Source organism: Capra hircus, chromosome 18 (genome assembly GCF_001704415.2).
Source record: "Capra hircus breed San Clemente chromosome 18, ASM170441v1, whole genome shotgun sequence".
Classification (NCBI taxonomy): Eukaryota; Metazoa; Chordata; class Mammalia; order Artiodactyla; family Bovidae; genus Capra; species Capra hircus.
In genome coordinates, this window is record NC_030825.1 from 18173087 (window position 1) to 18192281 (window position 19195).

Consider the following 19195-nt stretch of genomic DNA (forward strand, 5'->3'; position numbering starts at 1 on the left):
ATTAGAAAGTAAATCCTCAGGATTACAAACATTAAAAAATATAGAATTCTGGGAAAACTTATTTTGTATTCAAAAAAGGAAAAAGAAACATGTATGTGCACACAGACACAGACACACATAAATGCATAGCCCACTAAGATGACTTATCAAACTTACCAGTAATTCTACTCCAAAGAATATTCCCGATACTGTCCTCTCTGCTAATAAAGGTCCTCTGAAGCGCACAACTCCAGGAAATTTTTCTTCCCCAGATCTCAGCTGGACTTTCACAGGGCAGCCCACATCTATTTGGAGGCCTTTACTTAGTCTGTTTCTGTTTTTAAACAAGCTGAACCTCTCTTCACAATTGGTAATTGCCAAAAGTAACTCTGTGAATTTCTCATTTATTTCTACAACATCCTTTTCATCAACAAACAGAACTGCATGTGGTTGCTCTAGAATTTTTAATCCAATCTGATTTTTCTTGCCTTTGGCAGAAGGAATCCTTGAGAGCCCCACAGAACGGTCTTGGATATACTGTCCTATGCTTCCCTTTGGTACTTTAAGGAGTTTTTGTGTTTGTTTGTCTGTAACACTGCATTCTTGAAGAAGCAAATAAAAAATCCGCTCTTCCCAGTAGGGTGAAGTAACTTTTTCTTGGCTCCATAAGCCCGAACTCATTGTGATATTAACTCCAAAATATTAACTCAAAAAAAAGGGAATTACTAAGTGTGTAGTAAAACCACAAAAGATAAATTCATTGGCAGTCCCAAAGCATGTTTTTAGCAATTTGGTGTCCATGCTGTAAAAAGACAGCAAATCAAAATGCCTGGAGGACAAGCAAAGAGAAACTTTACACTTCACTCTACATGAGCTAAAATTAAGGTCAAAGACTTTTAAAATTCTTCATTCAGCTACTAAAAACACACACACATACACATTATGATATATTTTCAAAAATATCTTGAGAGGTTAAAAGACATACTATATTACTTGTATCTACCGTAATCTTGCATATTTAATAAAGGAGATTCAACTGTAAATTATCTCCAAAGACAAGACAATAATATTTGTTTCCAAGGCACTGAAATTTATGAACTCAGATTCTAGTAAAATATAATCTTATATAAATATTCTGACATTTTTAAACTTTAAAAAGTAAAATTAATAGCCTCTGCCTAACTTAAATGAATAAGCTGCTGTATTTGGACAAAACACACAAATCAAAAAGACTATTATTTCTATACAAGTAGTTTAAGTAAAAAGTTACCCATCACAATTATGTTGAACATTTTTATCAATAAAAATATCATCAAATCACATTCTAAAACTTCAACCACAATTCATTTATCTGTGTGCCATATTTTGATAATGGAACATTCTATCTAATTCAGCTTCATTTTCTTATCTTACACATTTTGTCCTTAATAAGCAAATGTTAATCATATTAATCATAGCTATCATTTAATCTCTCTCAATCATAAAGATCAGATATTATAAATCTGCTTATATGAACAATGTCTTAAAAAACCAATTTTGTAGCCATCAAAACTTGGACTACTACATAAGGAAGAAATATAACTGCAGTATAGTATCAAGCATAAGATGTTTTTATATTACAAGTCTAACTATGTAGACAAGGAAGAAAAGATTGTTTTTTTCTCACTTTCAAATTTTCATTTGAAATTTTTACAAGGATACTCATCTTTCACAATTAAAATAGCCTTCTCAACCCTACTTGAATCACAGGTTTAAAACTATACAATTTCATCAATTCAAGTAAAGACTTTAATTCATTATGTTAATTCATTATCTTACTGAGAACGATGGTCCTTAGGTATTCTCTGTCACATGCATGTGGCTATTTGGTTTCTAAATACAGTATTTATTCCATCCTCCTGTGAGGAGGTGATATTCATTTCCATTATTCAAGATAAGAGCAGCAGGTGACAGCAATATCATATTCATCTATTTTATTCTTGGAGTTAAAAAATAAATATTCCTAAAACTAAAGAACCAAATTTTAAGTTTAGCCATTTAACTTAATGATTAAATACAAAACCTGGCAAATCTACACACAGAATAGTATTTCTTTTACAACACATTGGTAGTTAATGAGGTTTTTCTATAATGTAAAGTTTTTATTAACAAAAAGGCCCTCTACAAGCTAGAATGAGGCATGAAGACTGCCCGAGCCAGGGTAAAGGGCTTAGCTGTTCTTCAAATCAACATCACTGAAGTATATGCACAACATTTAGTGAGGGCAGGTAGCGTAAAGTGGTTTTCTCTTTTTCTATAACGTGTTTGTCTTAATTCCACTTGAGGGCACTACTTCAGCAGAAACAGGATCAATTTACATTTGCTACTTATATAAGACACCTGTGGAAACCCTTATCTTGGCACCATATAAACAAAACTCCTGCGGTGAGCTACCCAAACAGTGACCCAAACCTTAATTTGGCTCTATTCCTTATAAGTTTCCAAATACAGTCTTTGTCACTGCAGACTAAAATTCTTCTTAAATGTCAGCATTTTTCAACAAGGAAATAGTCTCAATTTTATCTTGAGCACTGAGTTACTGACATAAATGTAAATCACTGTATGTGGCTGTCACTATGAAAAGATGTTTGTCTTTTAAGAGGTTTTATATTATGGTTTTTCTGAGTTCTTGCATCTTCCTTCTCTAGATTTACACTCTACCATTTTCCCTTGCCATCAGCCATTTTCTGTGGTTTCCTGCAACATGCACTTGACTTCTTTTACAGCTTTCCAGCTTACTATTTCCAATCAGTTCTGAGAAGCCAGGTAATGAAATATGGTTCTGTGTTTTAAAAGATAAAACAATAACAAAAAGAGGAATACATAAATTCTGAACAGGTCTTTAGGAGTAAAGCGCATAGGCTTTATTTCACAGGCATTATTTCTGTTGCTCCAGGTAGGATGAGATGGTCTAAAAGCAACTCCTAAAAAAGTGAAGTTGCATTGTTCTTTTTCAAATGTATTTAAATATTTTTGGTCAAAATTATTTTTAAAGTATGGCAATTCTGTTTTGAAAAGATTTTTTTTAGTTCCAACAAATTATGCCTTCAAATATTAAAATTAAAAAATTCTTTGAATCTTAATAATTAGTATATGCCAATAATTCTTGCTGGATTGATTCTCCAGCTTCATAATCCATGTCACAATTTAAAACAAAAACTACCAGTGCTCCTGGAATATTCCAAGACAAAACTAAACTACTATGTGGAAGGCATTAGGACACCCTATTTCAAATCAATTTGATTACAAAAGGTTTTTTGCAAATCATTTCAGAGCCAGTACACAGTTAAACCAACTACTTTGGTTTATAAGAAGGTTGCGGGCAATTTAACAACAGTTATTATGAACCATATTTTAAAGTGAACTACACAAGGAGCAGTAATTTTTTTCTGACTTGTATTAGCATAAGTAAGAGTGAACAAACTCATTAATAGTAGTTGTCATGTTAGGCAACAAGACCAGCCAAAGTGAAAGTTACAAAATATTTAAAAAGCATTATCCAAAAATAAAAACCACATTTTGTATAACCACATTACCCAAAAATGTGGTTTTTCCTCTTTTAAAGAATACATGAAAAAAGAATAGGTTTGGAACTATCATATTAAAAACTGATTCTCCTGATTTTAACTGATAAAGTTAAACAGGAAATTTTATGGTTCTACTAGAGATATATAAGACAAATTTAATGATCATTAATATCTCAGTAAACTGGCATTACTGAAAAAGGAAATGGCAACCCACTCCAGAATTCTTTCCTGGGAAATCCCATGGACAGAGGAGTCTGGCAGACTGCGGTCTATGGGATATCACAAAGAGTCAGACACAACTGAGCAGGAGCATGATACTGGCATTACAGCAGAATATGCTAATAGAGACTGTTCTCCCACTGAAGAAATGAATATGATGCCAACATTCTTCTTTCACTGGGACAAGCACAACACTTAAGTCTTAAGAACCCCAAGCAGTAAAAACTGACTCAAGACCACATAAGATTTAAATCACATTGTCAGTGAGTTCTTTATCAATCAAGGTTTGTTAGCTTAGTATTTTTATGCACTCAGCACAGCGGTCGAAACTGAAAAATACAGAAGATATAAGATATGTCAGCTGCCCTCATTTTTGTTCTCTTATTACTTTTCAGGCCTAATTGTTTAAAAATTACCTCTAACAGTATACTGTACTTTACTTTGAAACAATTCATCTTAATACCATTGTACTTATTTCAGGCTGGAAAACTGAGTAATACTATAAGTGCTGCATGAACATTCTCAAAGAGTTGTACTACAGTAATATTTTTAACCCTGAAGCCATGCTGAATAGGACTTTCTTTTGACATTTCAGAAGAGGTTCAGGTCACACAGATTTGAAAATATATGTGGTTACCTAAGCTTGTTGATGGGCCAGGATCCTGAGTAGAGGAGAATTTAATTGTATTACAATAAAGTCATTAAACCAAGATGATGGTGGAAAGGCACAAATATCAGTTTCCTATCAAAGGCAATGAAAAGAAGATGATCAAGAAATATGTTTTACATGAAAATACTAAAGGTCCAAATTAGTTCTAAAAGATAATATACAGCACAGATGAACAACATTAACTACATAAAACTGACAACAGCTAATTTATCTAGAAGAAACAATATCATTTTGAGTCTCAAGTTATCAGGTTACTGTTCAAAGAACTCCACTAAAGAAAACAAAAACATACAATTCAATAACATTCTGCATCTCCTGAGATATCTGGTCTTGTTTTAAAAACAAGGGGCTATATACATCAGAATAAAAATTATAATACCAAAAGCTGCCCATAATTATAAATAGCAAAGAAGTATGGAGGTTAGTGTGAATACCCTCCAAAAAAGAAGATATACAGGACTTTTTCTAAATTCTTCTAGATAACTAGAATAATTATCATTTTAAAAGAGAATATTTCTCACTGAAAGAACAAGTTTGTACATTCCCAAACAGCAGAGATTCCAGAAAAGCGACCAGGCCAGAAAAGAGTCAGTTTTCCTCGTAATAACTTGTGACCCAAGAACACACATATTCAGTCCCTAAAACAAGTGGGATTTATGAGGTTTAAAACAAAGTCTGGCTCCTACATCTACATATTCATGTCAAAAGAACCAGGAACACTCTGGTCTTACCAGAGTTAAACCTGGCCACTGCACTTCGAAACTGTGAATTCCCTAAGTCCTTCATCTTTATATTTCCACTGCCCAAACAAGGGCCTGACAGTATGTTAGACATTCAGTACAGGAGAAATGAATGAATGATTGGTTAACTCAGGTGATAATAGTGAAAGTCAAATTTTCTATTTCCTCATCCTAATCATTTAAGTGATTAAAAGCTTCTTTTAAAAGAAGCCTCAGGAGTTGAGTATTTAACAGTTTTTACCTAATCTCCTAGATAAATAATAATTCTAATTCTCTGACTCAACGAATGAATGGTCAGTCTTTATGCCACTTCATTGTTATACACTTAAGTGGAAATAAATAAGGAAAATTTCACAAATAGAACTTGTTTTGAGGTTCATTTGAAATTGGGTTCCTAGATCCTCACACCATATCTGGATGTCTACGTGTGGTTGTACAATTCTATAAAACCAAATACCCTGACAAATTTAAGATCACCTAGTGAAAACAAGGAACAAAACACTGAAAGTTTGATGAATAGAATAATTACTGTTGTCTTCTTATGCAGACTTCCTTAAACAAAATCACAGCTCAAGCAGTCCAGATCACAAGAAATCATTCCTGTAGCATGTCTGCTGTTTTATATAACAAGCGCCCTGATCTTACCAGCTCTTCACAAAAGTTACCCTCCAAAGAAAGGCTTCTTCCAAAGAGTACTGTAAAATTTTGTAGCCGAACATTGAAGAATGTTCTGGGTATTATCAACATTCACAGTATATGAATTTCCACAAAAATTTCCAGCAAATCATTTTCACCTAATATTGTGCTAGTTCAAATCCACCCACTACCCAGTAGGGAACTAGCGAGCTAAATTCTTAAACCATTCAGTCTCCTCGGGGCGTGAGGGGGTGTGCAAAAAACCAACGCTTGAATGAACACCCTCTCTCAAGGCCTGGATTTTTCTCCAGGAGCCAATGACTGCAAAAGGGACAATCTTATTAAGATCCCTATTAGCTCTAAATCAAAAGCAAGGCAGGCAATGCTCCTTAGTTAAGCTAACCATGTAACTTTCCAGGGAGCATGGGGAGAGGATGGGGGCAGGCGTGATGGGGGCTGAGAGACTGAAAGGCTTGGTGGCTGGAAGACGACAATCATCCTAAAACATGCAAATGCCACGGGGCGGAATAGAAAAGATGCCAAGTACATGAATAAGTGGGCAGCTGACCCGGCTGAGAACCAAACCTAGGAACACCATCTTCCGTCAGGACTTCACGATTTCCCCAGAGATCGTTTAAATGACAATAAAGGGGGGTGGGGCGGTGGGCGTCTGGGGAGGAGGAGGAAAAGAATGAATACCTTGCTTCAACAGAGCGCACCTTTCAACTAAAGAACTCCAGGTTGCTGTGTAAAAGCATTCTCACCCTGGAAAGGGGGAAACTGAAAGAAAAAGCATAACACGCCATTAACGAGGCCAGAACCCCTAATGCTCTTCCTGGACGGGAGCCACAAACACTCCAAAACCGATCGACCGATACACCCCCAAGGCACCGATGGTAAGATTACAACCCCGCGCTCTCGATGCCAACCCGGGCCGTCGGATGCCTCAGTTTCCCGATCTGTAAATGAGGGGCTCAAAAGGAGAGACAGATTCCTGCGTTGCTCCCACACGAAGTCCTCGCTTCTCGAGAGGTCCCGGCGGCGGTGACCACGCTCCCACGACTCAGAGCCCTTTCAGGAAGGCCTGGGGAGGTGGGGAAGCCCCGGGGGTGGGGAAGCCCAGGCTGACGTCAGCTGGCTCAGCACCCCGCGGGCCTGGCCGGCTAAGGGCCGGGGCAGGTAACGGGCCGGCGACCAGGGCCCGACGGCCGCGGTGGCAGCTCGAGGCGCCCAGAGGCCGGCGAGGGACGCCCGAGGGGCCGGGTCACCCGTCGCTCGCCCGCTCGGCTATTCGCTCATTCGCTCACTCACTCACCTCGCGGGGCCGGGCGTCGCCCCCTCCCCAGTCTCTCTAGCCCGCTTCCCCGGCTGGCCCTGCCGTCCCACACCCACCGCCCTAGTATTTACCTCAGACGCGAGAGCCCCCGCGCAGCCAAACCTGCTACCTGGGCCCGCCCCCACTTGCCCCGCCTCTGAACCGCCCAGGGAGGGAGAGAGTGAGCGGGGGCGGAGGGGCAACAGCCGCTCCAACCAATCGCAGCCCGAACTGCATTCCTGCGCACGCTCTGATTGGGCCGCCCTATGATAGACCTTCCTCCAATGGCTGCCGGCCCGGAGCGGACTGAAGGGACTTTCCGCTCCGTCAAGCTCGGTCGAGCCAAAGGGAAAGTGGAGGGGCGGGGAAGAGAAGAGAGGGGGATGGGGGCGGGGACCTCTGACTGATTGGACGAAAGGCTGCGGGGGCTGCAGCACCATTGGCTGACACTGGAGCCGGGCGGGGCGCTGGGCATCTCCCGGCTCCACCTCCCAGGTATGGGTCTGGTCTTTGGCTTAGCTGTCAAAACTCCTATAGGTTGAGAGTTTGTAGCTGGAGTGGGAAGTCGCTTTCAAGATTCCATGAAAAAGCAAAGCTGTATTTCGAGACCTAAGTTTGAATCCTTTGCGCTTCCAGTTAGTAGCCGCTTGATTTGGGGAACTCACAACCACTCTGAGCCTCAATTTCCCCATCTGTAAAATGGAGATAATCGGATTGCCTGTCTTACAGGATGGTTGTGAAAAATCGTATGTAAAGTTCCTGACACAGCAGTAACTCAGTAATGTTAAACCTTTTCCTCTCAGATTCTGCCTGCGGCCCCTGCTGTTTCTGAACCTCCGTTGCCACCTATCCTAGTATGGAGGGAAGTCTCCCTGAGGTGGAGAAAGAATTTCCACACGCGGCCTCCTGTGGCTCTGCACCCCTGGCCACCAGCCAGGACTTGGGGTGTAGTTAAAGATCCTTCAATTAGAAGGGAGGTTTCTGAATCCCAAAAGTGCTCAAAATATTTAAGGAAGTGCTTTTTATAATCAGTCCCAGAGCTTTGCAGCATGCCTTGCTGTACAGGATACTCCTGTTAATTAATTTCTTCTCCTTTGACATTTTAAGTACCAATTATAGGAGAAGGTGATTAATACTGAGGAAGGAAGACATGTGGGGTGTGTATTTGTGTGTGTGTGTGTTTAATGATGAGAGGGAAAATTTCCTCAATGGAAAGTGACATTTCTGAAGGTCTGGGGAATTTAAACCAGTTAGTCCCTAAAAGAAGTCACATGAGTGATTACTAACAGTACTGGCAAACAGGCCACCCATCTCTCTTGCCATAAACACCCAGAATGAAATGGACATCTTTTGAAAACTTCAATCCACTCTTGTCCCTCCTTGGTCCATCCTTATATGTCCACATGATCACACTGAAGGAGAAAGCAATCAAATGGAAATCAAGAGGTTTAACTCTTAAGTGTGGCTTAAGGCAACACTGTTCCCTAGATCGAGATTCTCAAAAAAAAAAAAGAAAAGAAAAAGTCAATAGGACTCAGAAATCACAGTCTGGCTGTCTGGAAGAAAAGAACAGCCTGAGGGCTGTTTTTGCTTTATCCATACAGTGAGAAGGAGGCAGTGGAGTGGGGGAGAAAGACTGAATCCTTCTAGACAGGACGAGCACTCACACTTTCTCCAGTTTGCCACACTCCTCACCACTCCCTATTTGATCCTGCTGGCACTTACATTGTCTGCCAGCTCCTAAAGGCATTTGGATTTGCTGCTCCTGGCCTAGAACATTTTTGTGTCCTTTTTTTTTTTAATTGTATTTATTTTTGGCTGTGCAAATTCTACATTGCTGTGTGGGCTTTCCTCTAGTTGCAGAGAGCAGGGGCTACTCTCTAGTTGCGGTACACAAGTTTCTCACTGTGGTGGCCTCTTTTGTTGTGGAGCATGGGCTCTACGGCATGCCAGTCTCAGCAGCTGCAGCTCCTGGACTTTAGAACACAGGCTCAATAGTTGTGGCACAAGGGTTTAGTTGTTCTTTGACAAGTGGGTATGCCCTACCAGGGATCAAACTCATGTCTCCTGAATTGGCAGGTGAATTTTTTAACCACTGAGCCATCAGGGAAGCCCTTCACATCCTGATGATGGCAGCTGATGCTGCTGAGCCCTAGGAGGCTTCAGGAAGGCTTTCTTCCCTACCAGCAGTGGTCAGCGCTCCGATCACAGATTCCCTGAATCAGACACTGGCAGAGCTCAAATTCATCCAAGAGACAGTCTTCTAAGCCAGACCAGATAAATAGGGCTTATCCCAGTTACCATTTCCCATCAATTGGTAATGACCCCTAGAATATTGTGTTGAAAATAATTCTTAAGCTGTATTCAGGCTCACAGGGAAGAGAAAGGCCGCCAGGGGATGAAGTGGAGAATAGTGTCATGGTGCTATTATTTGCAGTCCTTGGTAAGCCAGCCTCTCATTTTGCAAATGGGAGAAAACAACATGTCAACAGTCACCCATGAGATGAACTGGGACACTGATCCTCCTAATTGCAAGCCAGGGCTCTTTCTATCTCTATTTAAATGGATTCTCCAGCTTACATGCCCATCCTCTCTGCCTTCCAAACCCTCCTTCATTTAAGGCTTAGTCAGAATCCACCTGCTTCCCAGAGTCTTTGCCAATGGCTCCAGGCCCCACTGATCCCCTCTGTCATCTACCCACCACCCACAGCCTCTTCCACTCAGCCTGGCCCTGACTTCAGGCAACTGGTGGTTGAGTTACTGAGCCGGTAGCAGGAGACACAGTAGTGTAAGAGAGAGATGCCAGCCTCACTCGCCCCTTGGCAAGGAAGACAGACCTTAAAGGGATAATTACACAATCACTTAATTAGGGAGACTAGAGGAAACCTCAGAAGGAGAACTGCTCTAAGCACACGTCAAAGGTGACTGGGCACTCAGGGAAGACCTGTTTGAGGAAGTCATCTTTAAGATGAGGTGGGGGACTTTCCTGGTGGCGCAGTGGGTAAGATTCCGCCTGCCAATGCAGCGGACACGGATTCTTCTTCCAGAAAGAGTCCACAGACAGCAGGGCAACTAAACCCGTGTGCCACACTGCTGAGCCCACATTCTAGAGCCCGAAAGCTGCAACTACTGAAGCCCCCGGGCCTACAGCCTGTGCTCTGCAACAAGAGAAGCCCCCACATCGCAACAAAGACCAGTGCAGCCAAAAATAAATAAACAATTTAAAAAAGATAAAGTAGGAATGGTGACTGGTAGTCAAGGTGAGGGGAGCACCCCAAGCAAAGGGACCATGGTACATGACATATTAGAGGAACTGGGGAAGGGGAGGCCGAGCACCGAAAGTGTGGACAAGAAAGAGCCAGTCAGGCAGGACCTAGTGAGCCACGACCAAGGGGAAGCTAGTCTTTAACTCAAGGGCATTGGGAGCCCTCTGAAGGGTGTTAATCAGGGTGGTAACTGTAACTGGAAAAGACCCTGATGCTGCGAAAGACTGAAGGCAGAAAAAGGGGACGGCAAAGAATAAGATAGTTGGATGGCATCACCGATTCAATGGACATGAGTTTGAACAAGCTCCGAGAGATAGTGAAGGACAGCAAAGCCTGGCATGCTGCAATGTATGGGGTCACAAAGAGTCGGACATGACTTAGCAATTGAACAACAACTGTAATTCTACACTATCTTGCACACTTCTCTATTGCACACAGCAGGACCCAACAAAAAGCCATTGAATTGAATGGAGCTCTCTCCCCCAGGAGCTGGGACCCTCCTGGTCACCAGGTAGGGACCTGTGACTAACAGTAACATCCAGTCAGGACTCAACAAAACCTTCTCACGGCACTGGTCATGGTGATCATGAGACCTGCCCCAAATTGCTGCCCACAGGCTACCCTCTACTTCCAGCCTCACCAAGTTCAGTGTAAACTTTACAGCCTATTTGTACAACCCAAGGTGAATTCTTGATATTCTGCACTGCCACAGTAATCCTTCCATCTCCCCCATCTCAGTAAATGGAAACTGCCAGTTTTTTGTCCAGCCTCCCATGGGTCCACACTACTCCTGTGAACATGTGCAAGAGACATCACTTTGCCAACAAAGGTCCATATAGTCAAAGCTATGGTTTTTCCAGTAGTCATGTATGGATGTAAGAGTTGGACCATAAAGAAAGCTGAACACTGAAGAACTGATGCTTTTGAACTGTGGTGTTGGAAGACTCTTGAGAGTCCCTTGGACTGCAAGGAGATCAAAGCAGTCAATCCTAAAGGAAATCAACCCTGAGTATTCATTGGAAGGACTGATGCTGAAACTGACACTCCAATACTTTGGCCACCTGATGCAAAGAGCCGACTCATTGGAATAAATCCTGATGCTGGGAAAGGTTGAGGGCAAGAGAAGAAGTGGACAACAGAGGATGAGATGGTTGGATGGCATTCCCAACTCAATGGACATGAGTTTGAGCAAACCTCAGGAGATACTGAAGGACAGAAGAGCCTGGAGTGCTGCAGTCCATGGGGTCACAAAGAGTCAGACATGACTAAGTGACGGAACAGCAACAGCCACAAACTGTGAGGCTAAGTGGGACGAGGTGTCCGCACAGGCAAAGACACCCTACCAGTGCTTTTTCCATGATAAACCGGCATGGTGTTGCAATCATGGCTGAGTCGAGAGCCCTCCATCTCAGGGATGTGCTTCTGTCTTAGTGAGGGCAGACTCTAGACATAACTGAGTAGGGGCCCCCAACCCCAGTACAGGCCTGTGGCCTGTTAGGAACTGGGCCCCACAGCAGGAGATGAGCAGTGGGAGAGCAAGCAAAGCTTCATCTGGACGTAAGCAACACACTTAGGGTGTCACTGTCTCCCATCACCCCCAGGTGGGACCGTCTAGTTGCAGGAAAACCAAGCCCAGGGTTCCCACTGATTCTTCAGTATGGTGAGGTGTGTCATTATTTCATTATATACCACAATGTAGTAATAATAATAGAAATAAAGTACACAATAAATGTAATGCCCTGGAATCATCCTGAAACCAGCCCCCACCACTCCAGTCTGTGGAAATATCATCTCCCACAAAACTAGTCCCTGGTGCCAAAAAAGGTTGGGGACCGCTGCAACTGAACATTCTGTCTGGGGGCTTTTACTCCCATTACCTTAAAGCTCTCTCATAAAATAAAAGAGATTAAAATGCTTTAATCATCTTTAAGTGAATCCAACCGAACTATAAATCCATGCTTCCCATCAGAGTTATTTGCTGTTATTGATAACAAATGAGTTCTGTGTGATTTAGAAAGTACACAGAGAGTGAAAGAGTTTCATGCTCCCCACTGAGATCTTTGTGCTGTAACTGGAATCTCATTTTGAGCAGCAGACACATCAGGAATAATCCCAGGTCCCAGGCAGCCTTCCTCCCTCAGGATGGAGATAGAAGTGTCGAGGGGAAAAGTGACTCATTATTATGATCTGCCTTCTATTTCTGCTTCTTTCCAACAAATGAATTCTCCCCTCATTCAACAAGTATTTGAGGACCTCCCCGGTGGCTGAGTGGTAAAGAATCACCTGCCAATGCAGGAAACATGGGTTCCATCCCTGGGCCAGGAAGATCCCCACATGCCACAGAACAGCTAAGCCCATATGCTACAACTGTTGAGCCCATGCCCGAGAGCCCGAGAGTCGCAACTACAGCCCACATGCCACAGCTGCTGAAGCCTGAGTGCCCTAGAGCCCGTGCTCCACGACAGGAGAAGCCACCGCAGTGAGAAACCCTCGCGCTGCAACTAGAGAAAGCCCCAACACAGCAACGAAGACCCAGCACAGCCAGAAATAAACGAAATATCTGAGCACCTGCAATGTGCTAGCCATCATTCTGGATTCTGAGGACGCTGCAGTGAGCATGGCCTGAGTTCTCACGGAGCTGACATCCTAGAGGAAGGAAGAAACCACGGCGATGAGCTGGTCGTGCTGAGAAGACAGTGTTAAGCAGAACAGGGGAGAAGAGGAGGTCGGGGACTGCTATTTTCGGTGAATTGTTCAGGGAACAGCTCCCTTGATAAGGTGGCATGCGAACAAAGGCAAGAAGTAAATGAAGCCAGCCATGTTGCTGTCTAGGGAAGAATGTTCCCATGGTGGGGAAAAGGCAAGCATGAAGGTCTGGGACCCACAGTGCACTTGGCATTGTCAGGAAACAGCTGACAGGCCATTGTGGCTGGAGTGCAGAGAACAGGGGTGTGAGGAACAGGGGTGAGGCCAGAGAAAGCTCAGGGGTGGTCCAGGCCATCAGAAGACCTTGACTTTCACCCAGCACCCAGTGGGAAGCCCCGAGGAGTTTAGATGAGAGCCCTGGCTCTTCTGACTTATGTTTTAATGGGCTCACTCCAAGGGACAAAGGTCAAGCAGAGAGACCAGTGAGTGATCAGGCAAAGATGGGCCCCGAAGAAGCCCCTTGCTTCCTAGGGGTGGGGAAGAGCAGGTGGGGAGGAGGAAGATGAGGAACTAAAGGTGTCAAGAAAGAAGATCCAGATAAAGAAGAAGCAAAGTGAAGTCACTCAGTCGTGTCCGACTCTTCACGACCCCATGTACTGTAGCCTATCAGGCTCCTCAGTCCATGGGATTTTCCAGACAAGAGTACTGGAGTGAGGTGCCATTTCCTTCTCCAGGGATCTTCCCCACCCAGGGATCAAAACCGGGTCTCCCGCATTGTAGGCAGATGCTTTTACCGTCTGAGCCTCCAAAGAAGAGATGCAGGGAATTCCCTTCCAGTCCAGCGGTCAGGACTCTGCACTTCTACAGCCAGGGGACGGATTGCAACCGTCCAGAGAGGAACGATTTTCAGATGATTGACAGGGGGACTGGCAGCACTTAGGGGTTGGATTTGTGGATTGTTCTGGACGTGATGATAAGTAGGATTAAATTTAGAGAGAAACAGAGGGAAATGTTGGGGAATCCAAAGAGCTTGGATTGCCAGCGTGCCCAACTACAGTCTCCTGCCATGTAATTTTTAGAGGGCAACTGCTCAGGTCAGTCCCTGGTCTTGTTAATGACCTTGCTGCTCGCTGGTAACCTGCCACCCAGTGCCCGAGGCCCCGAGTCCTCTCTGGTGCAGGCTGTACCCAGGTATGTGCCCGACTGCCATGTGCCTCACACACTGGGCTGCACCAACCTCCCAAGCAGAAAGGGAGGCGTGAAGATGTTGGTGCAATAATGATGCTGAATGTAATCTCAACTCAGCCCTCTTGGAATGGGATTCCGCCTCCCACATTTCTGTGGGGTGTATTCATTTCAGCATCTGGTTTTGGCACTATAGGTTTTGGGGGAAAGAAAATACTCAGATTGACATTTTTTTTTCTTCTAAGTTGATAGTGAATCTAATTAAAGTCTCAAGCTCTTTAAAAAATTCTGTTGCCCTGGTACCTTTTTTTTTTTTTTTCTGCATGGAAGAATTATATATTCTGAGCTATAAATCTGGAATCTGTCTGCTCAAGGAAAAGCCACTGGCCACAAGCACACATCTTTCAGGTAACCTCCCTGTTGGAGAATTTTAAGTCCTAATTTGCAAGTTGTCTGGGCTAGAATGCTTTGGATGGATCTACTGGCCTTTTGCAAGTTAGGAAACATCAACTCTGAGCTTTGATAGTAGTCACACGCCAAGATTTCAGTACCACCCTTACCTGGCTTTCTTGATCTCTTCTCTTCCCATAATCCTTCCCTGGGTTATGTCATCCGAGCCCAATGAGCCGTGTTCATCTTTTGATGTTGAGGCCCCCCATGCTGTTATATCTGGTGATGATCACTCCCACAGGCTCCAGACCCATGCTCTAACTTGGCGTCTCCATTTGACTTCTCCACTTAGATTCCTCACACTGGAAAATCCAAAACATAAGTCTCTCTTGCTTCCAAACCTACCTGTCTTCCCCAGGTCCCTAGTTACTCAAGTCAGAACTCTAGGAGTCTTGACAGAGTGGCACTGACATATATACACTACCGTGTGTAACACAGGTAGCTAGTGGCAACCTACTGTAAAGAACAGGAAGCTCAGCGCGGAGCTCTGTGGTGGCCTAGAGGGGTGGGGTGGGAGAAGGGAGGGAGGCTTACGAGGGCGGGGATATATGCGTATATATAGCTGATTCATATTATTGTACAGCAGAAGTTAACACAGCATTGTAAAGCAATTATACTCCAATAAAAAAATCATTGGGATGCTGGGAAAGACTGAGGGCAGGAGGAGAAGGGGACAACAGAGGATGAAACGGTTGGATGGTATCATCAACTCAATGGACATGAGTTCGAGCAAACTCCGGGCGACGGTGAAGGACTGGGAAGCCTGGCGTGCTGCAGTCCACAGAGTCACAAAAAGCCAGACCCGGCTGAGCAACTGAACAACGCCCAACAACAAAGGCATCTAGGCATCATCCTTCAGTCCTCCCTTTCCCTCAGCCCTCTCCTCCAATCCATCTGCAAACCTTTCAGAATCGACCTCTACAACGTCTTGGAACCCATCATTGTCTCTCCACCTCCACTGATGCCCCTGGTGGCTGCCCAGTGGCCCCTCCCCTGCCATAGCTCCCGGATGGTCTCTCTACTTCCCCTTCCCCTCACCCCTACCCCTGTGCATTCCACTCCCTTCTCCACCCAGAAAGAAGAAAGACATTCTTTACACGGGTCACTTAGAACTCCTTAGAACTCTCCAATAGCCCACCGTAATTCTTGCCCACGGTCAACTAGGCCCTCATGAATTGGCCCTGCCTATCTCTGCAGACCCATGTGGTGGACTCTCCCCTTAGCTTGCCTCAAACACACTGTATTAGTGTCCTGTGGCTGCTGTAACAAATGGTCCCAAACTTGGTGGCTTCAAAGTGACAAAAACTGGACTTTCCTCAGTCCAGAGGGCTTCTCTGGTGGCTCAGACAGTAAAGAATCTGACTGTAATACAGGAGATTGGAGTTTGATCCTTGGGTTGGGAAGATCCCCTGGAGAAGGGAATGGCAACCCACTCCAGCATTCTTGCCTGGAGAACTCCATGGACAGAGGAGCCTGGCGAACTACAGTCCATAGGGCTGCAAAGAGTCAGACACGACTGAGTGACTAACACACACGTGGTCCAGTGGTTTAGAATTTGCTTTCCAATGCAGGGACACAAGTTCAAACCCTGGTGGAGAATCCCACATGCCACAGGGCAACTAAACCTGCATACCACAAGTACTGAGCCCATGCTCCCTAGAGCCCATGCTCTACAAGAGAGACCACCACAATGACAAGCCCACACACTACAACAAAGAGTAACCCCTGCTCGCCACAACTAGAGAAAGCCCATGTTCGACAATGAAGACCCAGTACAGGCAAAAAAAAAAAATCAATCTTTAAAAAGATGACACAAATTAACTCTGTTTAATCCTGGAGGTCACATAGCTCAGTTGGTAAATCATCTGCCTGCAATGCAGGAGACCAGGGTTCGATTCCTGGGTCAGGAAGATGCCCTGGAGAAGGAAATGGCAACCCACTCCAGTATTCTTGCCTGGAGGATCCCATGGAAGGAGGAGACTGACAGGCTACAGTCCACAAGATCACAAGAGGCGAACCAGACTTAGCGACTAAACCACCACCGCCAATCCTGGAGGTCAGAAGTTCAAAATTGGGCTAGAACCAAGGTAGCTGCAGGACCACACTCCCTTCAGAGGTGCTGGGGCAAATGTGTGTCCTTGTCTTTTCCTAGGAGCTTCCCTGGTGGCTCAGATGGTAAAGAATCTGCCTGCAAAGCAGGAAACCAGGGTTCGATCCCTGGGTCAGGAAGATCCCCTGGAGAAGGGAATGGCTACCCACTTCAGTATTCTTGCCTGGGGAATTCCATGGACAGAGGAGCCTGGCAGGCTACCGTCCATGGGGTCCCAAAGAGTTGGACATGACTGAATGACTAACACTTTCACTCACTCACTCTTGTCTTTTCCAGCTTCTTGAGCTGCAATCCTTGGCCCATGAGGCCCTTTCCTCCATCTTCAAAGCCAACAGTATAGCATCTTCCTTCAGTGGTTACCTTGCCTTCTTCTGGGTCAAGTCTGCCTTTGCGTCTCATATGAAGACCCTTGCAGTTGCATTCAGGGTCTAGCCGGATAATCCAGGACAATCACCCTATCTCAATATCTGTAACTTAATGACATTTTTAAAGTCCCTTTGCCACCTAAAGCAACATTTTCAGGTTCCAGGGATTAGGACCTGGCTACTGGGGGGAGGGGCATTATTCAGCCTGCCGCACTACAAGCCCTCTCTCATGACAGGGTCTTTGTATGGCTTGTCCCCTGTGACTGGAACGCTCCCCCTGACCCCTTCCCTCTTTGCATAGTCAGTTTCTTATTTGGGGGCCTGTCACCTTACCTGTCACCTCACAGGACCTGTCTCTGACCAACCCCCAGTCTGAAGGGTTCCCTCTATCCTGAACCTCTTTCCCAGCACTTGCCACAGTAGACCTTATTTTATATATTTTCCAGCTTATTTGTTTTCTGCCTACTTCTCCCTTTCCCCTCCCCATCAGTACCTAGAGGATAGGCATGGTGTCTTTCTGTTCAGATGAATTTGTAATCCAAGATGGTGACATGCAAACAGGCTGCTCTGTCTAATCCTCTGAGAAAGCGGACCCCCTCCATCTTCCTCCTGACCTTCTCTATTCAAAAGAATGGTCTGGGCAAAACCTGATGCCGCCATCAAAGAGAACCCACCTCTATGTTCACAGCAGCACTGTTAACAAAAGCCAAGACGAGGGAACAATCTCAGTGTCCACTGACGGATGGATAAAGGAAACGTGATATATATACACAGTGGAATATTGGCCATAAAAAAGAATGAAATAATGCCATTTGCAGCAACATGGATGGACCTAGAAATTATCATAGTAAGTCAGAAAGAGAAAGACAAATACCACACGATATCACTTATTAATGGAATCTAGAATATAACACAAATGAACATATCTACAAAACATAAACAGACAAAGGACGCAGAGACCAGACTTGTGGTTGCCAAGGAGGCAGAGGGTGGGGCAGGGATGGAGTAAGAGATTGACGTTAGCAAATGTATTATGAGGTTAGCAAATGTATTACATATTGAATGGATAAATAACAAAGTCCTAAATGTATAGCACAAGGAACTATGAATAGCTAATTCTGTGACAAACCACAATGGAAAAAGAATATGTACATATATGTATAACGGAATCATTCAGCTGTATAGAAATTAACACAACGCTGTTAATCAACCATACCTCAATAAAATAAACTCAAACAAATGAAGAGAACCCACACACATGCCCTGACTGGGGAGGGGCCCGGGGAGATGTCACAGTATTTAACCAACCAGACACACAGGAAACCATTCAAGGAATCTGATTCCACCTGGATGAGCAGCCACCTGAGTCCTTGCTAATTAAATTCAGCTAAGAATTATTTCACCAAGGCCTACCCACGAGGCTGCTTGCAGAGGAGAACTGTTCCCCAGCCTTCTCCATCCTTCTCCCCTGGAGACACTTGGAGAGAATGGAGGGAGGCCCAGGGGCCGCTTGCATCTCTCTCATTTGTGTTTCTGCCGGGACTCTGTGAGGTTCCTCTATAACTTAAAATTCCACGCTGGGCTAGACTTCTCTAAACTGAAGCCAGATGTGTTTTTGATTGCAAGGCTATTTCTAAACACTGCCTGTGCCTTAAGCAATCAATTATCTGGTTGAAACATCATGTCTCCTCCGTTCAAGGAGAATATTGTGCTTTAATATGTGATAATGTTCAGAGTATTTTTAAATACTTCATTGTGTTTGGTCACAATGAAGATAGCTTTGGTGACTCAATAGTTTTATCTTCTGTGATTATTTACAGCATAACACTCACGGTCTTTTTTTTTTTTTTTTATAAAATCATGAACTAGGGAGAATAAAACAAAGTGGTTTATAAACATTAACCAGTTTTCCACAAATAACAGTGTTGAAAATAATAACACTTGCTCAGCACCTGACAGTTTACAGAAGCTTCTGAAAAATTCAGAGAAAAACATTTGTTTTATAAGGAAGGGCCTTTGATTTTGTCCTGTAAACTTTTGATCTATAA

The 19195-nt window shown here is 44.0% G+C and overlaps 1 protein-coding gene across 6 annotated transcripts in view; it reads right to left on the minus strand.

Annotated features, from left to right (window-relative positions):
- The window catches only part of CYLD (CYLD lysine 63 deubiquitinase), a 67139-nt gene extending 59840 nt beyond the window's left edge, over positions 1-7299 (minus strand). For 2 of the 6 annotated variants that reach the window (XM_018061937.1, XM_018061934.1), the window contains exons 1-2: positions 7218-7299; positions 157-808 (exon numbers count right to left, since the gene is read on the minus strand). In XM_018061937.1, the coding sequence (XP_017917426.1) occupies positions 157-660 (504 nt within the window). In that variant the 5' untranslated portion in view covers positions 661-808; positions 7218-7299. The other 4 variants (XM_013971026.2, XM_018061935.1, XM_018061936.1 and 1 more) reach the window with 4 other exon arrangements.